This window comes from Rhipicephalus microplus, chromosome X (genome assembly GCF_043290135.1).
Source record: "Rhipicephalus microplus isolate Deutch F79 chromosome X, USDA_Rmic, whole genome shotgun sequence".
Lineage (NCBI taxonomy): Eukaryota > Metazoa > Arthropoda > Arachnida > Ixodida > Ixodidae > Rhipicephalus > Rhipicephalus microplus.
In genome coordinates this window covers 463,805,115-463,824,888 of record NC_134710.1, presented here as the reverse complement: position 1 = coordinate 463,824,888, position 19,774 = coordinate 463,805,115, and the positions used below count along the sequence as shown (strand labels likewise).

General features: G+C 46.7%; 4 protein-coding genes across 10 annotated transcripts in view; 3 read left to right on the top strand and 1 right to left on the bottom strand.

The window, feature by feature from the left end:
* Window positions 1-19,774, bottom strand: part of AspRS-m (aspartyl-tRNA synthetase, mitochondrial) — a 382,875-nt gene that overhangs the window by 284,322 nt on the left and 78,779 nt on the right. The window lies entirely within an intron of this gene.
* Window positions 2,990-3,890, top strand: LOC142777077 (uncharacterized). Its single transcript, XM_075881376.1, has 2 exons — window positions 2,990-3,646; window positions 3,760-3,890. The coding sequence occupies exons 1-2, from the start codon at window positions 3,187-3,189 to the stop codon at window positions 3,888-3,890; spliced, it is 591 nt and encodes a 196-aa protein (XP_075737491.1). The 5' UTR covers window positions 2,990-3,186.
* On the top strand, window positions 3,896-5,021 carry LOC142776668 (uncharacterized). Its single transcript, XM_075880717.1, has 3 exons — window positions 3,896-4,030; window positions 4,480-4,568; window positions 4,654-5,021. The coding sequence occupies exons 1-3, from the start codon at window positions 3,996-3,998 to the stop codon at window positions 5,019-5,021; spliced, it is 492 nt and encodes a 163-aa protein (XP_075736832.1). The 5' UTR covers window positions 3,896-3,995.
* On the top strand, window positions 10,099-11,123 carry LOC119160834 (uncharacterized). Its single transcript, XM_037413087.2, has 2 exons — window positions 10,099-10,247; window positions 10,411-11,123. The coding sequence occupies exons 1-2, from the start codon at window positions 10,128-10,130 to the stop codon at window positions 10,948-10,950; spliced, it is 660 nt and encodes a 219-aa protein (XP_037268984.1). The 5' UTR covers window positions 10,099-10,127; the 3' UTR covers window positions 10,951-11,123.

Below are 19,774 nucleotides of genomic sequence, written 5' to 3'. Positions count from 1 at the left end.
GGTACTGTTTCGTGGCTGTAAAGAGGTCTAAAATTCTACTCGCGAAGTGGGTTAAAACATACAAGTATTTAAAATCATGGAAGTGACGTGAAATGTGTGTAGCGGAAATGAGAGACAATGTTTGTGGTGATAAAACTGGATTGAGGAGATGAGATTAGCACGAATGCCTCGTCAGTGCATGCCTTTGAACCCAAGGGCAGCGAGGCAGGTGCTGTCTTTAATGGAACCACCGCAGCCTTGACCTCTGTACAGAGGTCGTGCTAAGGATCACCTTGAAATATGGAGTGAAAGCTATCTATATTTTTTAAAAACATGAACAGCGATTCAAGCTTAAAAAGAGAATCTCTACCAATGAACATGACTAGATGTAATGGAAGTTGGTGTTGGTAGGGTATTAAAAAGTGCTTTTTTCTTAGAAAGTCTAGCTCATTGCACTGAACAAGTATATGAAAAAACGTAAGCGGTTCCCCACATCTGTCATAGATAGGTTGCTCACCGCCAGACAACAAATATGCATGTGTGCTGTGTGTGTGTGCTATTTGTAATCTGGTGAGCGTTACTTGTGTGTAGCGTGGTCTGGATACTGGTGGCCAATTTCCAAGTCTCGGTTTTATTACATGCAATTTGTTTTGTGTTTGTCTATCACATAGCCGCAGCCAACACGCCCTGAGCTCCCGTCGAAGGAAGGGCTTCACGTCAAGCGCAGGGACAGCTATGGATGTATTGGTAGCAGCGTTGTTCTGGGCAGATACAGCAAGTTGATCCGCCAAGACATTTTCCCCGATCTCACGGTGTCCTGGCACCCAGCACACTACTACAGTCGAACCTCGATATATAGAACGGCGCGGCGATCGCGAAATAGTTCGATATATCAAAAATTCGATATAAAAAAATCACGAAAAAAATGCGTCAACAGCTTGCTGAAAACAACCAACGAACCGTTCAAGCGTGTTGCATCAAATACTCACTTGAAGATTCAAACATAGTATTTATTGTGTTGGTTTAAAATATTGAAAAAGAGTAGCCTGCTTTTTGTTGGCCATGGCGTGTTTGACGACTGCGTCCTCAATATAGTCCAGGCGATCCATAAGTGATAGGCCGGTGCCTTCAATCGCGCCGCAGTTGCAGCGCACAAGGGCCAAGGCAGCTACGACCTCAGCTGATGTCGGGAGCGGGGCACCATCAGCGCTTGCGGGATCCACCTCGGCAGAGTCTTCATTTGGCTGCTCAGCAGTAGCTTCGGCGACAATCTCCACATCCGTGAGCTCCACCGTTCGAAGTTAGGACAGCGCGCAACAGGCCGAACTCCGAACAGTACGCGACAGGCCTAACTCCGAATGCACGAACACTGCGAGCACAACGACCGATGCCTGCCGATGCTACGGGGGAGGAGCTTGTAACAAGTGCGCAGTGTGCCATTGACACCATAGAGACTGCAACGACTGCAAGCAAGGCTGCGGCGTGAGTCCAGGTGTAAAGCGCGCACATGGCGCGCCCACGCCGGCTCGCCTGACTGCTTTCCCTTTTCCGGCGGCAGCGCGGGCCGCGTCCGAGACAGTCGTCGGCGTCCTTTCGCTTCTATACGTTCCTCCTTAATCTTTGCCTCCCACTCCCCCTTCCCCCACGCGAAGCCGTGTCGGTGCGTTCGTATTGAAAGAAAATAACAGCTCCGCGCTTTTCTCTTCACTTTCCTCAAGAACCTCTACCGCAAGGCTGCGGCGGGCGTACGCCGCTACGTTAAAGTGGCGCTCTCCGCGCCATCGATGTGTGCAGCATTCGTAAACGCCCACCGCTCTACCGCTACTTTCGAGAGTTGCGGAAAAGCTCGCCGCCTGTCAATGGAGCGCGGGTGGTTTGGGGTGGCTGAGTTCGATATATCCATTATATGTCAAACTTTGTTCGAAATAAAAAATCAATAATGCATGCGATTTCCCGCGTGATTTAGGAACGGTTCAATATAGGCAATAATTCAATATACAGTTAAACCTCGTTATAACGAAATCGGAGGGCCACCGCTATTTGCTCGTTATAACCAATATTTCGTTATAGCCGTAGCGGGCATTTACCGCAAATATTTTGCACTGTACTTACCCCAAAAAAATAGCGGGCGAAATAGCATCCCGCCGCACGGTGGTATGCAGCAAAATAACCGCATTCCCAGATGAAAAGGAAAAAAGTCATGCACCTGTTTTAATGCACTTCAAAATACACAGCTTGCATTTCAGGCAGACTTAGCTGCAAAGAAGTCCGTAATTGGACGTTGATGCATCTTCCTGATGCGAACGATGGCTCTCTCAGCTGCGGCCGCAATGTTCAAGCCATCTTTGCCGCCCTCGTGAGCGCCAAAGTAGCGGCGCAGTACGTCCACCACGTCTAATGCCTCCGACGCCGTCGGCACGTTTGTCCCCTGTTCGTCGACAGAGTCATCGTCACTGGTTTCATTACGATCACTGACAGCGCGCACAATATCGTCATCCAGGAGCTGCTCCGTTGCCACCACTTCAGACTCCGCACTCACATAGTCGCAAAACGACTCGCTGTCAGGCACGACACCGGCGTCACGAAGTGCCGTCCATGATGCAGCGACTTCGTTTGATGTGGCTAAACCGTCCGGCACAGTGGGCTCGTCTGATGGCTTATCGCTGGCGTCTGGTGCGGCGGCAAATGAGGCGTGTCGAAAGCAGTTTGCGATCGTGGTCGCCGTCACACTCATCCACGCCGCTTGAAGCATTTTGAGCGCAGCGTACAAGTCAACATTGGTGTCTCGCTTCATCCTCATGTTGAGCAGGAGCTGGAATCACGAGCGCAGCGCGATAAAAGAAAAGGCGGAAGCGGTCGAAAAAGAGAAAAAACACGCACGCAAAAGCAACGCGGCTCACGTCGGCGAGCGCCAACACTTGCAGAGAAAGTGACTATAAAGAGGAAGGGGCGCTCTTTTGCGCTGCCCTCTAGCAGAGTCCTTCAATACTTTTCTGGTCACGAAACTTCTCCGTAACGCTATGGGAGAGCTTCATATGGGGATCAAAGCTCCCGCGCGGTGGCGCTACGAGTCTGGTGAAGGCGGCTTGGACGGCGGCGGCCGCATTTGCAGCGTTTGCAGTGCGTTGGAGCGCGAGCTTACTGGTTTGTTTGTTGTGTGGTATAGCTGTCTACACTCATCACGGACGGCAAACTATGTGAACTACCATGCCTCTGACGTGCTGCGTACCTGGTTGCCGCTCTGGCTATCGGAGTTGTACAGAAAAAGCTTCGCTGTTCTGCCTCCCAAGCGACCGCGAACAACGCGACAGGTGGAAGCGAGCCATTCCACGACAGGAGACGGGCGCTTTCAACTTCGAGTCGAAGGCCGTTCGTGTGTGCGAGAAACATTTCGACACCACGGACATTATTCGAGCCGATGAGTTCAGAATAAGTGGACAATCTGTGCTTCTGCAGCGCGAGAAGCCTAAGCTCCGCGTCGGTGCCATACCCCGGATATTTGAAAACCTGCCGGCGTATCTTACGAAGCCCAAGCCACGGTCGCGCTCACAGCGAGAAAATCCGCCTGCAAAACGTCGTCGCGTTTCGTCGCCGAACAACGATGGCACTGCAGCTTCTGTGAGCTCCAGCACAGAGCCCTGCGATCCTGAAGCAGCCGGAGATGATGGTAAGCCTCCATTCGCGTTGCCTTGTTTTCTTGTTTCACTATGTTGAGAGCCTGTATTGCCTGTGTGCTGCGTGATGTCGCATTATATTGATCCATATTTCTTCGTTTGACAGGTGGAGTGATAAGCACTGGAAGCTGCACAGAGATGGCATGCCAGACAGAGGGAAATGTCTGCTCCATCTCAGAGCTCCACGCAGTTAAAGACCAGCTTCGAAGCACTAAGCAGCAACTTCGTTTGTGCTAAGTGAAGATTGCGAAATTGACAGTGCAAGCGAATAGGAGCAGAAGATCGCACCAAGACGTTCAGAAGCTTTCGGCTCGCGAGAAGCTCATTTTTGACCACTGGCTCATGAAAGCCAACGCGAAGTCTGCAACAGCTGCGCGGTAAGTTCCAAATACCCCATCACACACGTAACATTGCTATTGGATTGCCCCTTTTGCGTTTGAAAATGTTATCTCAAGGTGTAGCCTTCATTTATTCATCATTTATTTGTATCTGTTGTACCGCAAAACAATATGCTATTGAGGCAGACATTGGTTTGGCCGTTTTGTGTAGTGTTATTTCTAATTTCGGGAAAAATTGCAGGTTTGTTTGGGCAAATATACTTTCTTCAGTTTTTATAACACCATTCTCATTATTTTTTGCTTTGCATGAATAGTTTCCAACACGCTCATTGTGGAAAACAAATTTGCAATTCATTCTCTCCAGGTACAAAAAAGTGGATTTATGACTGCTTGCTGCTAAAGATAAAGTCCACAGCAGTCTACACTTTTCTTCATGAAAATGAATTTTTGCCCCTTCCAAATCCCCGCACCCTCTATGGCTACCTCAGAAATCTGAAAGCTGATTTTGGCTTCGACAGCACTTTGTTCACGGTTCTGTGTGAAAAGCTAGAAGCAGTTCCAGAAAGAGAGCGTCGAGGTAAGAAGCAGTACTCATTTTTATAATTGTATTATATTCAGCAGCGCAATTGAGACAAGATGTTAACCTACCCAAAACTTTCCAGGAGTGCTCATGTTCGATGAAATGAGCGTCAGAAAAAGCGTCCACATTCGCGAGTCGGACATGGCACTGCTGGGCAAGGTGGATTTCGCCGAACACACACGACCAGGTGACCATGGCAAAGACGGCGACCACGTGCTGGTCTTTCTGTTTCGGCCTTTTCTGGGAGGGTGGTCACAAACTGTGGGCACATTTTGTGCTTCTGGTGCTGCCCCAGGATCAATCGTGGCGAAGCTCCTTTTGCAGTGCATTGTTCACCTTACAAACGCTGGTGTTGTTGTTGACGCAGTGACCTGCGACAACTCCACATCAAACCAATCAGCCTTGAGATCTCTGGGTACGTCTTTTCAAATTTTATTTAGCTGTGGTTAGTGATGTAGTAGAAAAACAAGTGTACTATTAAACTGTTTTTCTCTCAAGGTGTCAATGGGGACATGCACAAGCTTCAAACGTGTTTTGAACACCCGTGTGAGCCCTCAAAGCAAGTCCACGTTGTAATTGATCCACCGCACATATTTAAGTGCATCAGAAACAACTTGCTCAAAGTGGGCAAGTTTTTGGTAAGTAAAAAAAAGTTGCACGTGAATGCCTTGACCTGTGCATAAACTATTCAGTTTAAAAAAAAAATTTGTCACTTGTCCTTATGTTGCAGCTCCCTCAAGGACAGGAGGTGTTCCACTGTCACTACAAGGACTTACTGGACTATGAAGAAGAACATGCTGGACTCCGGGCTGTACCGAAGTTAACGAAAGCCCATATTTTCCCCAATGCGTTCCAAAAGATGAGCGTGAAGTTGGCTGTCCAGGCAAGTTTTATACAGCTGACGTGCCCAAGCTGTCTACATGCTTTTTTTGTGAATACATGGGATCTTGTACGGTCTTTGCTAATGTTGTGCGGAGACGTAGAGCTCAATCCCGGACCTAGTACCGCGGAACTTCTCAAACAATTACTTGATGGTCAGAAACTTATACAAGAAAGGCTAAACGCCATTGAATCCAAGCTGCAAAAAGTTGACAAAATCGAAAAAACTGTGCAGTGCCTTGAAAAAAGGCTTGTGGATTTAGAAGACCGAAGCAGACGCAACAACCTTGTGGTATTTGGTATTCCGGAAAGCGAGAATGAATCAACCGTTGTCCTAAGCGAGAAGGTCGTTACTGAGCTTTTTAAAGATACTTTGGGAGTAGAAGTACACTCAGTAGAAAGATTACACAGAATGGGGCGTCGCCAACCAAATAAACCTCGCCCTGTGATACTGAAATTGTTCGACCATCGTGAAAAAATAACCGTTCTACAAAACTGTTTTAAGCTAAAAGGAAAGCGCATGTCAGTGTCTGAAGACTTCTCCGCTGCCACTAGGCAAATAAGAAAACAGCTCTGGGATAGCACGGCTGACCTACGCAAATCGGGAAGGAAAGTCAGACTCGTGCACGATAAAATTAGAATTGATGATGAGCTATTTGAATGGGACGACGAACAAATGACTAGAGTATCAGTTTCAAAACGCCGATCTAGGGCAAGGCAAAAAGATGCGTGACCACACAGTCACACAGAAAGTTTTACTTGCCTAAACATTAATGCTCGCAGCATCGTAAATAAAACAACCGATTTGGAAAGCATAGTCATCGCGCACAATCCAGAAATTATAGTAATCACAGAAACATGGCTTAACAGCGACATTGGTGATTACGAAATTACACCCTCGGGTTACTGCATCCTTCGAAACGATAGAGATACGCGTGGTGGCGGAGTTGCGATTATATTCAAGGACTCGCTGGAGTTGTTGAGACTGCCCGACATCATAGGAATCGAATGTGTTGTCGTGAAGGTTATCTTGAAAGAATGTGCATTGATAATTGGCGGTTTCTATAGGCCCCCTAGTTCAGACATATCTTTCTACGAAAGGCTTAATAACTTTTTATTGCCTTATAGAAATCACTCCAGTAATCTAATGCTTGTTGGAGACTTTAACGTTCCCCACGTTGCCTGGGACAATGACTTTCCCTATGCGCTTTCAAATGAGGCTGAACATATTCTTGATCTTGTGTTGTTTCATGATTTAACACAACTTGTTCATGCACCTACTCGAGTCCAAGGTACCAAACAATCAGTCTTGGATCTATTCTTGGTCAACCACAGGGTATTACAGCGAAATCCAACTATCCGAATCTTAGAGGGTATATCGGACCACAAAATTGTATGCCTGGATATGCAATTAAGCTGTATCCACAAGGTGACAAAGCGAGAAACTTTTGTTCCTGTGTTTGCACGTGCAAGTGATGTTGACGTACTTGACGTACTAGACAGCTCTTTCGCACACTTTGTATCCCTCTACGAGTCGGATAAGCACTCGGTTAATCACCTGTGGAACTTTTTCAAAAACCTTGTGACAAAGTGCATTGACGAATTTGTACCACGTAAGCGTAAAATAATACGGAACACTAACCCCTGGATAACCAAAGAGATAGTACGCTTGGGACGAAGACTTAAAAAAGTAAAACAAAAACTGAAACGGCGCAACGAAGCGTCCACAAGCAACTTGGTTTGCGCACTGAGATTGCAGCTTAAAAACTGTATTGCTGACGCTAAAGCTCATTATCAAAACGTGCAACTAAAAAAGTTTATTTCTTCGTCCCCGGCGAAATTTTGGAGGTATCTGTCACCAAATAAAAAATCGGCACCTACTCTTGTCTTAGACGGCAATGCGGTGACTAACAGCTCAGAAACAGCGCGCATACTCAATGAATACTTCTGTTCAGTTTTCACTGATGATAATGGCACGGAACCTGAATTTCTTTTGTTTGGTGATTTGCCACCGATTGACAATATAGAAATAGATGAAGAGGGCGTATTTTCCCTTCTGCTCAAGTTAGATGATAAGAAATCTAGTGGGATCGACAACATACCTAATGCTTTTCTGGTGCGCTACGCAGAATGGTGTTCTAAGTACCTAAACCTAATCTTTCGGAAATCTCTTTCTCGAGCAGAACTTCCTCATGACTGGCGTTACGCCAAAATAACTCCCATACCAAAAAAGGCAAACCAGTACATACCTTCCGCGTACAGACCAATATCGTTGTTATGCGCATGTGTTAAAGTTCTGGAACACATAATATTCAAGCACCTTTCCGCGTTTATCGAAAGCAACAACATAATAGACAGTCGCCAGCATGGCTTCCGACGCGGCTTATCGACGGTTACGCAGCTACTCGAAATGGTACATGACCTTGCCTCTGGTCTGGACAAACAAAGCCAAATTGATATATTATTTCTAGACTTTGAGAAAGCGTTTGACCGCGTGTCACACCGTAAGCTTCTAATCAAATTCAAGGCGATTCTGAAAAATGACTCTTTATTAGCCTGGATCGAAGCATACTTGAGCTGCAGGTACCAGTGCGTCACAGTTGGTGGAACCAACTCGCCATCCGCGCCAGTTCAATCCGGCATACCTCAGGGATCCGTCCTGGGGCCTCTTTTCTTTTTGGTTTTTATAAATGACATTGTCCGCGATATACCAGTTAAGATAAGGCTTTTCGCAGATGACTGCGTGCTTTATCAAGAAGTGAATGATCCTAGCGACCAGCTTCTTTTAAACGATTCTTTATCTAAAATTCAAGACTGGTGTACGAAATGGCAAATGAACATAAACCCTAAAAAAACTGTTGCGATGACCATAACCCTCAAAAAAGATCCTTTAAAATTCCGATACAACCTAGGCAATCACTCCTTATCATTCGTTTCGCAATATACGTACCTTGGCCTTGTAATCACATCTGATTTAAGGTGGAACGATCACATAGCTTACATTGAAAAAAAGGCTTTGAGAAAACTAGGTTATTTACGAAGGACGCTAGCTAAAGCAACCCGCGAGACTAAGCTACTCGCATATAAAACGTACGTAATACCATTACTTGAATACGCGTCGCCTGTATGGGACCCCCACACACAAGCTAACATTGATAAACTTGAATCAATACAGCGAAAATCTGTACGGTTCGTGTTTAATGCCTACCGACACGACACATCTCCATCAGCTCTTTTGGAAAGCGCTAAGCTGAAAACTTTGCAATGGAGACGTTACCATGAAAGAATGAAGTTGTTCTACCTCATATATAATGACAAGCTAGCAATTCGGAAAACCAATTACATTAAACCAATTTTGCGCCGCGAAACGCGCTCCTCCCACCCTAAAAGAATTGATGAGCTTCTCTGTCATACTAACATATATCGGTACTCCTTTTTTCCCCGCGCAATCAACGAGTGGAACAAATTGCCACCAGAGGCTCTGGAAAGTGTCGATCTGAAATCATTTCTCCGTGCGTTACCTGCTCCATCTTTCTGATAGCTACACTCCCATTTCCTTTACAGTGCCTTTGTTCTTGTGCCCATTTTAGACAAAATATTTGCCTTACAATTTGCCACGCTTGTAACTAACATGCCCGGATGTACTTTTTGAATTGTTGCTGACTATTCTTGTACTTGAACTTTTTTTTTTTTTTTTTTTTTTTTTTTTTTTTTCACACAGCAAAACCTGCTGAGCACTACTTTCGTGCAGTTTTCAGTATAGCCTTGTATGGCACGGCAATTGTGGACTGCATTTCCAGTTTCCTTTCTATGTGAATCAACGCGTTCCTTTTTTTGTACCACTGTATAATCTGTTCAATATTTTTTTGTACTTCCTGCATTTGTGTTCATTGTACCGCCCACCCCTGCCCAAAGTCTGGCATTCAGACTGGCAGTATTCTCCTAAATAAATAAATAAAATAAATAAGTCATGCACGCAGCTATGTTCAGTGCAAAGTGTATTTCAAAAACATCTGCTCACACGTTTTGGGAAGTAAACTTAAAATCCTTTTTTTCCACACATTTTACAGCTGTTCAGTGAGAGTACTGCTTCGGCCATGGAGTTTTATAGCGAGCAGGAAGACTGCAAGAAGCTCCATGGGTCGGCTGCAACATCGCAATTCACAAGAACATTGAACAAGCTGTTCGACTGCCTGAACTCTCGGGGGCCAGACCATGTTCGATTCAACGAAGCACAACACATTGCTGTGAGATTATTACATGTGTTATGAAGTGTTTTTCGTGTACTATAGATGAAGCATAATTTTATTCCAGGTGTTGAAGGACAGCATTGCATGGCTGGACAACTGGGAGAAATACATCAAGACATTACCGACCCAGAGGCAAGTCTGCTTTCTGAGTAAGCAGACATGTGGAGCCCTCAGACTGACACTGCATAGCTCAGTTGCACTCATCAAGAGCTTGCTGTTGTCTGGGTTTCGTTACGTTCTCGTTGGGAACTTCGGACAAGATCCTCTAGAGGTAAACATGATGACTTTTATGTGTATAAATGTGCTATGAATTTCTCATTGTTGCGATAAATTGATTTTTTCTTTCTAGAGGTTTTTCGGCATCGTCAGGCATGTTGCTGGTGATGGAGGGCAGCCGACTGTGCAACATTTTTTGTTCATCTATCGGATGCTCTATGTAAACAACCTAGTTCGGCCGCCAAAACGGGCCTCGGTCGAGGGAGATGGACCCCAGCTGTTGCTCAAGCTCCAGGGCCTCTTTGACAAGGGAAAACCTGCCTCCAGTCAGGTAACGTGCCCCTTGCTTTTATTTATTAGCTCTAGTTTCTTTTTTTCAGGAGCAGTTTCACTACACAAATGACCAAATAACCAAATGAAACATAATGTGTTTTTGCATTTACGAATCTCAACTTATACATTGAAAGATTTGAAACTTGGAATGTATTTTGCAGATTGACATGTTGGCGGTCCTCTTTGATGACGTTCTTGAGGAGCCGGGAGAGGCAGTGAACAATGCATCCGTGCCTGACGTTACGCTCTCCACCAAAGAGTGCATTCTTGATTATCTTGCCGGTTACGTGGTAAAGAAGTTTTCAACGATAAGCTGCACTGACTGCGTGGGAACACTCAAGAGCCAGACACGAGAGCCAACTGACCTAATCCAGAAGAAGTCAAGAGGATTCCTGCAAGTGCCCTCATCCCAGCTTCTCAGCCTGTTGCACATTATGGAAGGACATGTTGAAGAACTGACTGTGGACACAGTTGCATGTGCCGATGTGTATGCGAACATTGTTGACCAAGTTTTGCTCGACAGCCGCATTGCTTCTGCTGGTGTGGGCTGTAGGTTGCACTATGTGGGTACCACAGCAGAGGTTGTTCATTTTTTCTTGAGGTGCCGCCTGCACTTTTACACCAGGGAAAAAAACAAGCTGACACGAGCGACGCGGCGAGCAAACTGCCCAGCAAATGGTGGCAACAAGCCCCATGGGTAGCAGATGTTCTGTTTGTCATGCTATGTAAAGCCCAACTGTTGTGTTTTGTGTTTGCTAGTGACAAAAAACACTTGCACATTTGTGTTCCTAGTTGCTTGTGTGACGTTGTTTATTTCCTTTATCCGCCATGCTATTGCCGTAAACTTGTATGAATAAACACTTGCACCACAGCCGCGGCGCGTTTTCTAGTCACTTGCATGCGCTTGGCAGCTGCCTGCGACGATCAGCAAGTGGCCAGTCAGGTTACCGTCATCTGTGTGGCGGAACCAAAATCCACGGCGGCGACATTTTGATTATCCAATCAGGTATTTTGAATTTGCAAAGCGGAGCATGGCTAGCTTTGCCTGTATTTCTTTTTTAATTTTTTTTAGTGTCCCCGCCGCGGTGGCTCAGGGGCTAGGGCGCTGTGCTGATGATGATGAGCCCAAGGACGCGGGTTCCCAGCCGCTTTTCTGATGGAGGCGAAAAGAGAAAATGCCTGTGTTTTAGAGATTCCCGCGCATGTTAAAAATACCCGGGTGGTTAAAATTATTCCGGAGAGCTACACCAGAGTCCTTCAATGCTTGAAGGACTCTGGCTACACTACGGCGCGCGCCCGATTGCCTGCATAGCGTCAGCGCGTTAAACCTCATAACCAAGTAATCAATTAACTTGTCGTTTTGGTGGGACGAGTGTGTCAGACACTGACCATACGAGTTTTTCTGTTGACACCCTATACCTATGTTGACAGCCGGGAAAGTCGCTCAAGTGTGTAGCATTTACTCCTACGCGCGCTCATTATGCTGCTTCCATTTCGTGAGCGTTTTTCTTCATCATGTTGATGCTCACTTTCCAAACCTAGGTTATTTTTGTACATTATTAGCGCGCTATAAAATCGCGCAGACACAGCGCTAACCCAACGTGCTGTACGTTTGCACACCTATTTGCTAAGCGCAGCATGTCGCCCAGGGCTGTATATACCGATTTAAATCTGGTGCTAGTTAACCCGAATGCAGGAAACTGCAAAGACTACTCAAAAATCGAAAACGCCAGATGTCCTCCTTCTCAAAGCGAGAACGTAGCAGCCGTGACTACCGCAACGAACGAACGCTGCAACATATACGACTCAGTAACACGCGTGGCCTTGCCTCTATTTCACAGCTAAGCTAAGCGTCAACTGAATCAAAAACACGCACACTTCGCTCGCGTCGCTCGCGTTTTTACAGGTCGCGTTTTTACAGGTGGAAATGAAGAGCAGATGAAATTAGGCGCATTGCCGACGAAGAAACAGCCGGCCCGCAAGCGTCGCCGGCCGCCGGCGAAGCCTTCACGCTAACAGGGGCGATCCTAGCGGCAGCTTTTGTCCCTGAATGAAACTTCGGCCGGAGTTTCGTGACCAGAAAAGCATTGAAGGACTCTGCCTCTAGGAACCGGTTACTCAAGGGGAAGGGGGTATGTAAGATTAGGAAGCGCGCCTCAGCGCCATGAGAAAGGAGAGAGGGAGAATATAAAGAAGGCACAAAAGAAAAAAAAAAGGGCGAGACGTTCGCGGAGCACTCCGCTGTCGGTGGTAGCCAAGCGGCGTACGTGCAGCAAACTCTCCTCCGGAAACAGCGCGTGCCGTCTGCTTTGCGCGCGTTGCTGGAGGGCGCGTGGCGGGAGTTTTGAACTGCTAAATACAGTTCTCGCGTTGGCGCCGTCTCAAATTCGCGTTGTGCGCTGTCTAAACGTCGCCTCAAAATTTTACTTCCTAACAAAACTTGTTCGTTATATCCCATAACAGGCAAATTTTGCCTCGTTGAAACGAGGTTTTGAATACATTGGTTTGTATGGGGACTTTCAAGGGGAATTAGGATTTGCTCGTTATATCCATTATTTCGTTATAGCCCGTCTCGTTATAACGAGGTTTAACTGTATCTGTCTTCAATATATTGAGGTTTGACTGTACATGTTGTTTGAGTGTGTAGATTGTGCACAAAAGACTGTAATGTGACACAAGGACTGGGTTTCTATGTTTTTGCAGAGATTTTAAAGCTTTTACGACGCTCAAGGTATTCGTGTATATAACTGCGCATGTAATTTTGATTCCTGAATGTGCTTAACAGCCATCAGTATCGCATAAGTTTCTGCAGTAAAGATGCTTGAATTAGGGTACAGAACACCAGAATCACAAAAAGATGGACCAACGGCGGCATAGGACACACCAATAAAAGACTTTGAAGCATCTGTAAAATATTCAGGACAAGAGTATTTCAGCTGCAATTAGGGAAAGTATGCACATATAAGTGGAAGAGGAGCGTGTTTGGTTATTTGAATGAAGGATAAATCACAGTCAATGAGCTGCCACTGCCGCGGCGGCAGATATGTTGCGGGAGCCATTAGACAGTTTTCAAAAAGCCGTACCCCGGTTTCTTCAGTTAGACCCCTCACGCAAAGTGAGAAGGGTCGTCTCACCGAGAGACGGTTGTCAAAAAGAACAGAACTGGACAAATAATTAATTGTGGTGTGTGTGGGGTGTTCCTTATCAGAGTTTACTTTCAAATAATACCAAAAGGACATATAGGTTCTCTGAAAGTGGAGCGACCACTCATTGGACTCTACATAGAGACTTTCAACAGGGCTGGTGCGAAAAGCACCCGTAGAAAGGCGTATGCCAAGATTATGTACAGGATCCAGAATCTTCAATGCGCTTGGTGTAGCAGACTGGTAGACTATGGCTCCGTAGTCTAGGCGTGTGCGTATAAAGCTTTTATATATATTCCTCAGGCACTTCCTGTCACTTCCCCATGTTGTGCGTGACAGCACTTTGAGGATGTTCATTGTTTTCAGGCACTTGTTTTTTATGGACTTGATGTGCATTATAAATGTGAGCTTCGAGCCCAAGATTAGACCTAGAAATTTATGCTCAGCCTCTACAGGTATTCGTTGCCCAAGAAGCTCAATTTCAGGATTTAGGTGGAGGCCTCTATTCCTAGAAAAAAGAACACAGGTGCTTTTTGAGGGTTTACCCTGAACCTGCTTTTATCTGCCCATTTAGCCACCTTGTTCAATCCAAGCTGGACCTGCCGCTCACAAGTTTCTAAATTGCAAGATTTAAATCCTATCTGAATGTCATCCACATATGTGCAATAGAACATATTTCGTGGCATGCAAAGGTACAGTGAGTTCATTTCAATGATGAAAAGCGTGCAGCTAAGTACGCCACCTTGTGGTACCCCATTTTCCTGTATAAATGATCGTGACAGGGCATTTCCAACCCGAACCTGGAACTTGTGGTTAGTTAGATAGCTTTCTATTACATTTAACATCTGACCTTGTATACCTAAGTGCGACAGGTCTCTAAGTATTCCGAACCGCCACCTGGTGTCATAAGCTTTTTTCATATCTAGGAATACCGAGAGGGAAAATTGTCTGTGGACAAATGCGTCGCACATCTGCGACTCTATGCGGATTAGATGGTCGGTTGTGGATCAGCCTTCTCGAAATCCGCACTGGTTTAAGTCTAGTAAATTGTTTTTTTCGAGGAAATGTATTAAACGACAGTTTATCATTTTTTTGAAGACTTTAAATAGGCAACTTGTTAGTGTGATGGGTCTATAATTAAACACACTGGATCGATCCTTTCGCGGTTTAAAGATTGAGATTATAATGGCCTCTTTCCACGCATTCAGATTCTTGGCGGAAGTCTATACATCGTTGTAGATATGAAGGAGGGTGTTCTGTGTGTCATGTGGCAAGTTCTTCAGCATTTGGTACATAATACGATCAGAACCTGGTACAGATTCATTGCAGCAGTAGAGTGCTCTTTGGAGCTCAGCCATGTTGAATGGATCATTGAATGCCTCATTTTTGGTGCATTTTCTATCTAATTTCTTGCTTTATATAGTTACTTTGTGACGTTGAAACGTGTTGGAGTAGTGCACAGAGCTAGAAATACATTGAAAATGTGCACCGAGAAAGTTCGCTTAGTCTTCAAGGCTGTTGCCATCAGTGTTTACTAAAGGAAGAGAGTGTGTTGTTTGGCCTCGTATCCTATTTACCTTGTTCCAGGCCTTAGCCTCATCTGTATAAGAATCAATGCCCGATAAAAAATTGTCCCAGCTGTCCCTTCTTGCCTGTCGGCATATTCGTCGACCTTGGGACTTAATATGTTTAAAGTTAATAACATCCTTAGCAGTGGGGAGTCGTGCAGTAGTCCCCACGCTTTATTTTGCTTTTTCCGAGCTTTCCGACAATCTTCATTCCACCACGGCACACGACATTTGGCAGCAATACCACTTGACTGAGGAATACATTTTGAAGCAGCGTCAATAATAAAAGCAGTAAAAAACTGAAGAGCAGCATTAATTTCTAAAAATGACATCTGATCCCACGAGATACTCGTAAGAGTTCTAAACTGCTCCCAATCTGCTGCTTCAATTTTCCACTAGGGAGCAAACGGTGTAGACTCATTTTTTATTCCTGTACTTAAGAGTATGGGGAAGTGGTCGCTCCCGTAGGGGTCTTTTATAACGTCCCAGTTAAAGTCGGGTAAAAGGGTGGGTGAAGCAATGCTGAGATCTATTGATGAATAACTTCTGTTAGCAAGGCTGAAAAATGGTGGCTCCTTCTTATTGAGCAGACATGCATCAGCAGACATCAGGAACTGCTTGATCATACGGCCTCGGGCATCAGAGCGAGGATCTCCCCACAGGCTGCTGTGTGCATTGAAATCGCCAAGGACTCTGGCAATGTGGCTCTGGCAACTCATCAATAAATGACTGAAATTCATACTTGTTTAGCTGGTAGTGGGGTGGGATGTAAAGTGAACAGATGGTTATGAGCTTCTTGAAGAGGACGGCTCGGACAGCTACTGCCTCCAATGGCGTTTGCCGCTGCAGAGCCTGACAAGGTACGGTTTTGTCTATTATGATAGCAACGCCGCCAGAGGACGCGAGAACATTTTGGCGGTCTTTGCGGAAGATGACATATTGTCAGAGAAAGTTAGTGTGTGTTGGTTTTAAGAGCGTTTCCTGTACACACAGCACTTTTGGTGTGTGTTTGTGAAGAAGTTCTTGGACGTCATCAAGGTTCCTAAAAAGGCCCCTGACGTTTCATTGCATAATTTTAGTACTCATATCGAAAACAAACTAGTGCAGAGTGTGCAAAAGAAAGGCATTTACTCAGGGCTCTTTCCAGGCCCCGTAACGCGCAACTTGTCCTTTTGGAGCAGTCGACAAGAATTCGCCGCTTCTGAGGTGCCGGACATGAGCGAGACAATGTCTGTGAAAGTCTCGCCTGTGAAGACGAGACTTTTGCACCTTTCGGCTCGGGGGCCGATGGCAATTTCTTAGAGTCCAGGCTCTGCCGGCTGTTTCCAGCACTAGCAGGGGATAGAATGGCTGGGGCAGTCTGGACTGCAGCCCCCGCAGGGACTTTGAACAGCCCTGCACTTTCGCTGTGCGTAGCGCAGGCTGCCATCGATAGCTGGCTTTTAGCCGGCAACCCTGGGGTAAACAGACTTTGGTGCTGTTTTGGTGCAGCAGACTAAACTACTGCCACCCCAGGCCCCGAGCGACAGCTCGCTGTGTGCGGGCTGTGCAGGTGGCGATAGCTGCTGCGACGCTACCCCCCGACGCGCCGCATCAGCATAAGATGTGTTGTAGAAAGAAGAGACCCTCTTTTGGGCTTCCTTGAATGATATATTTTCCTTGACTTTAGGAGTGATTATTTATTTTTCTTTCTTCCAGTTGGGACACGAACGTGAATACGTGGCGTGTTAACCATCAAATTCACGCAGTGAGGAGTAGTAACACAGCTATCAGATGGGTGGCCGTGGCTACCACATCTTGCACAAGTTTCCTGACCCCCGGCAGTTTTGCGAGCCATGACCAAATCGTTGACATTTATAACACCATCTTGGATTGGAAATGTAAGGACGAACAGAGTTTGATGTAGCCAGTGTCTATAGATGAAGGCAATGTGCTGGATGCAGAAGTGAGTATTGAATGTTTGGTAGTTATTTCTTCGTTGTCGCGTCGGATGACGATTCGTTTCACATCCGTGACATTTTGCTCTTTCCAACCTTGATTGATTTGTGGGGTTTAACGTCCCAAAACCACTATTTGATTATGAGAGACGCCGTAGTGGAGGGCTCCGGAAATTTTGACCACCTGGGGTTCTTTAACGTGCGCCCAAATCTGAGCACACGGGCCTACAATATTTCCGCCTCCATCGGAAATGCAGCCGCCGCAGCCGGGAATCGAACCCGCGACCTGCGGGTCAGCAGCCGAGTACCTTAGCCACTAGACCACCGCGGCGGGGCGCTCTTTCCAACCTTCAAGCAGTTTTTGTTCAGATTGATATGTGGGGTTTAACGTCCCAAAACCACCATATGATTATGAGAGACACCGTAGTGGAGGGCTCCGGAAATTTCGACCACCTGGGGTTCTTTAACGTGCACCCAAATCTGAGTACACGGGCCTACAACATTTCCGCCTCCATCGGAAATGCAGCCGCCGCTGCCGGGATTTGAACCCGCGACCTGCGGGTCAGCAGCCGAGTACCTTAGCCAATAGACCACCGCGGCGGGGCAGTTCTTGTTCAGACATTTCAAGAAGGTCTGCTTCGGAAACAACTCTGCGTGAGGTGTTCATTGATCTATGAGGTGAAACAGACACTGGGATATTATCAAGTGCTATGAGACTGCTAAGCTTTTCATAGTGATGTTTTTCAGGCAGCTCAAGGAGAAGGTCTCCGCTAGCCATCCTTGTAACCTTGTATCCTGGGCCAAAGACTTCAGTCAGAGATTTGGCAACAAGAAATGGAGATATGAATCTGGCCTGTTTTGTTGGATTTTCGCTGCGCACAGCATGGAATTTAGGAAAGCATTGTCTGGATTGGCTGAAAACTGATAATTCATCGGTGCGTCCCCTCTTAGGCGGAAGACGATCTAGGAGACGAGAAAATGCAGGTGTTTCCATAGTAGTGTACTTTTTTTCAGCAGCAATGGCGACCACCCACCAAGGAATCCAACCAGGGGATGCTGAAGCACTTAATAGCATAAGGGTGCAGACGCCAGACGTAGATTACCACTATAACCAAATATAACTACACAAGGTTAACCCTTGCCGCCAGGAAAATTGGAAGTAAACAGAAGAGAGAAGTAGACAGGAGAGACTAAAAGTGAGAGATAAAGACGAAGTTGTAGGGGAGAGAGATAGGAAAAGGCGACTGCCAATTTCCCCTGGGTGGGTCAGCCCAGGGATGCCATCTACGTGAAGCCGGGGCCAAAGGGGTGTTTGTGTGTTGCCTCTGCCGGGGGGTCTTAAAGTCCAATCACCCAGCATCGGTTCAACCCCCACGATCTCCTTCTCCCCGGACACGGCAAAGCCATGCACGGCTAGGCGTGGGAGAGAGTCAAAACTCCCCAATTAGCTTGGGTCCGTGGTGCCGCTATGCACCAAATGCTTACTTGGGCAGACGCCCCTGCAGGGTTGGGTGCAAGTTGCTGCCCTACATCATTATACGGCGTAAAACCATCCCGAAGGAGCTGTTCCCCAGAGATGCTATTGTTCGCAGCCAAAAAAAAGGTTGAATGGACACTTCGCTTACACTTGACTGGGTCAAGAGTGTGTGGTGGGCTCGTCCACCCATTCTAGTTCTTGACTCATTTTGCAGTCACTTGATGCCCGAAGTGAAGAAGCTGATGCGGGAAATTCAGACGCAGCTTGCTGTTATTCCCGGAGGTATGAAGTCCGTGCTGCAGCCATTTAGAGGCCTGCCTGAACAAACCATTTAACAATAGAATGCGGCAGCTATATGGAGAATGGATGCGAGAAGATCAGGGTTTGACACTATTGGGTTGGACATAGCGACCTAGTGCTACGAAGATTGCCGAGTGGGTGTCCACTGCTTGGTACAGCCTACCGCACAACATGATACAGCAAAAGCTCTGTAAGAATACTGCTAGACGCACGCCGGGGTAGAGCAACCGTTTATTGGGCCTAACAGCACCGAGACAGCAACCAGCGGTTTCAGCAGCAGCTGCAGCACCACGAGCCTCTGCCACAACAAACTTCTTCTTCGTCGTTCTTAGAGCCCGTATTTGTCACTACATTGGCTCCCCGGTGCGAAAGGAGCCATCCTGGCGACCTATGGCACAGACAGGACTGGTGGGTCGTAGTGAGGTTTTAGATGCTCGATGTGTACAGTCTCGCGCTCGCGGCACCGTTGGTCTGTAGGTGGCTGAATAGGTTCAACTATGTAGTTAACTGGTGAAGTCTGGCACAGGATCCGGTACGGACCGTCATACTTGGGTATGAACTTTGAGCAAAGGCCTGGGGCAGACGATGGCACGCGGAGCCACACGATTGCCCCAGGCGCGTATGACGAAGGGGATGAGCGCCGGTCATGCAAGTGCTTCTGGCGAGCCCGATCGTGTGTTGTTAGTGAACGTGCTAGCTGCCGACATTCTTCGGCATATGTGGCGGCTTCGGCCAAAGTTGTCGATTCTGAAGGGTCTGGGCGGTACAGAAGGATAGTGTCCAAGAACGATGAAGGTTTCTGACCATAAAGAAGGAAGAATGGGGAGAATCCAGTTGTCGATTGAATTGCGCTATTGTAAGCGTAAGTAACAAATGGCAGTATGCGGTCCCAGTTCGTATGGTCATCACAAACATACATGGAGAACATGTCACCCAGCGTGCGATTAAATCGCTCGGTCATTCCGTTTGTTTGGGAGTGGTATGCGGTCGTTGTTCGGTGCAAGATGTTGCATTCGAGCAGGAGGGCTTCTACAGCTTCCGACAAGAAGGAACACCTACGGTCACTGAGAAGCTCGCGGGGTGCACCATGCCGAAGGACG

Coding starts and splice junctions, on each gene's coding strand:
- LOC142777077 (XM_075881376.1), top strand. CDS start 3,187: ATGCCTCTGACGTGCTGCGTACCTGGTTGCCGCTCTGGCTATCGGAGT. Junction 3,647..3,759: donor TGAAGCAGCCGGAGATGATG/GTAAGCCTCCAT, acceptor TTCGTTTGACAG/GTGGAGTGATAAGCACTGGA.
- LOC142776668 (XM_075880717.1), top strand. CDS start 3,996: ATGAAAGCCAACGCGAAGTCTGCAACAGCTGCGCG. Junction 4,031..4,479: donor AAGTCTGCAACAGCTGCGCG/GTAAGTTCCAAA, acceptor TGGCTACCTCAG/AAATCTGAAAGCTGATTTTG. Junction 4,569..4,653: donor TCCAGAAAGAGAGCGTCGAG/GTAAGAAGCAGT, acceptor AAAACTTTCCAG/GAGTGCTCATGTTCGATGAA.
- LOC119160834 (XM_037413087.2), top strand. CDS start 10,128: ATGCTCTATGTAAACAACCTAGTTCGGCCGCCAAAACGGGCCTCGGTC. Junction 10,248..10,410: donor GAAAACCTGCCTCCAGTCAG/GTAACGTGCCCC, acceptor TGTATTTTGCAG/ATTGACATGTTGGCGGTCCT.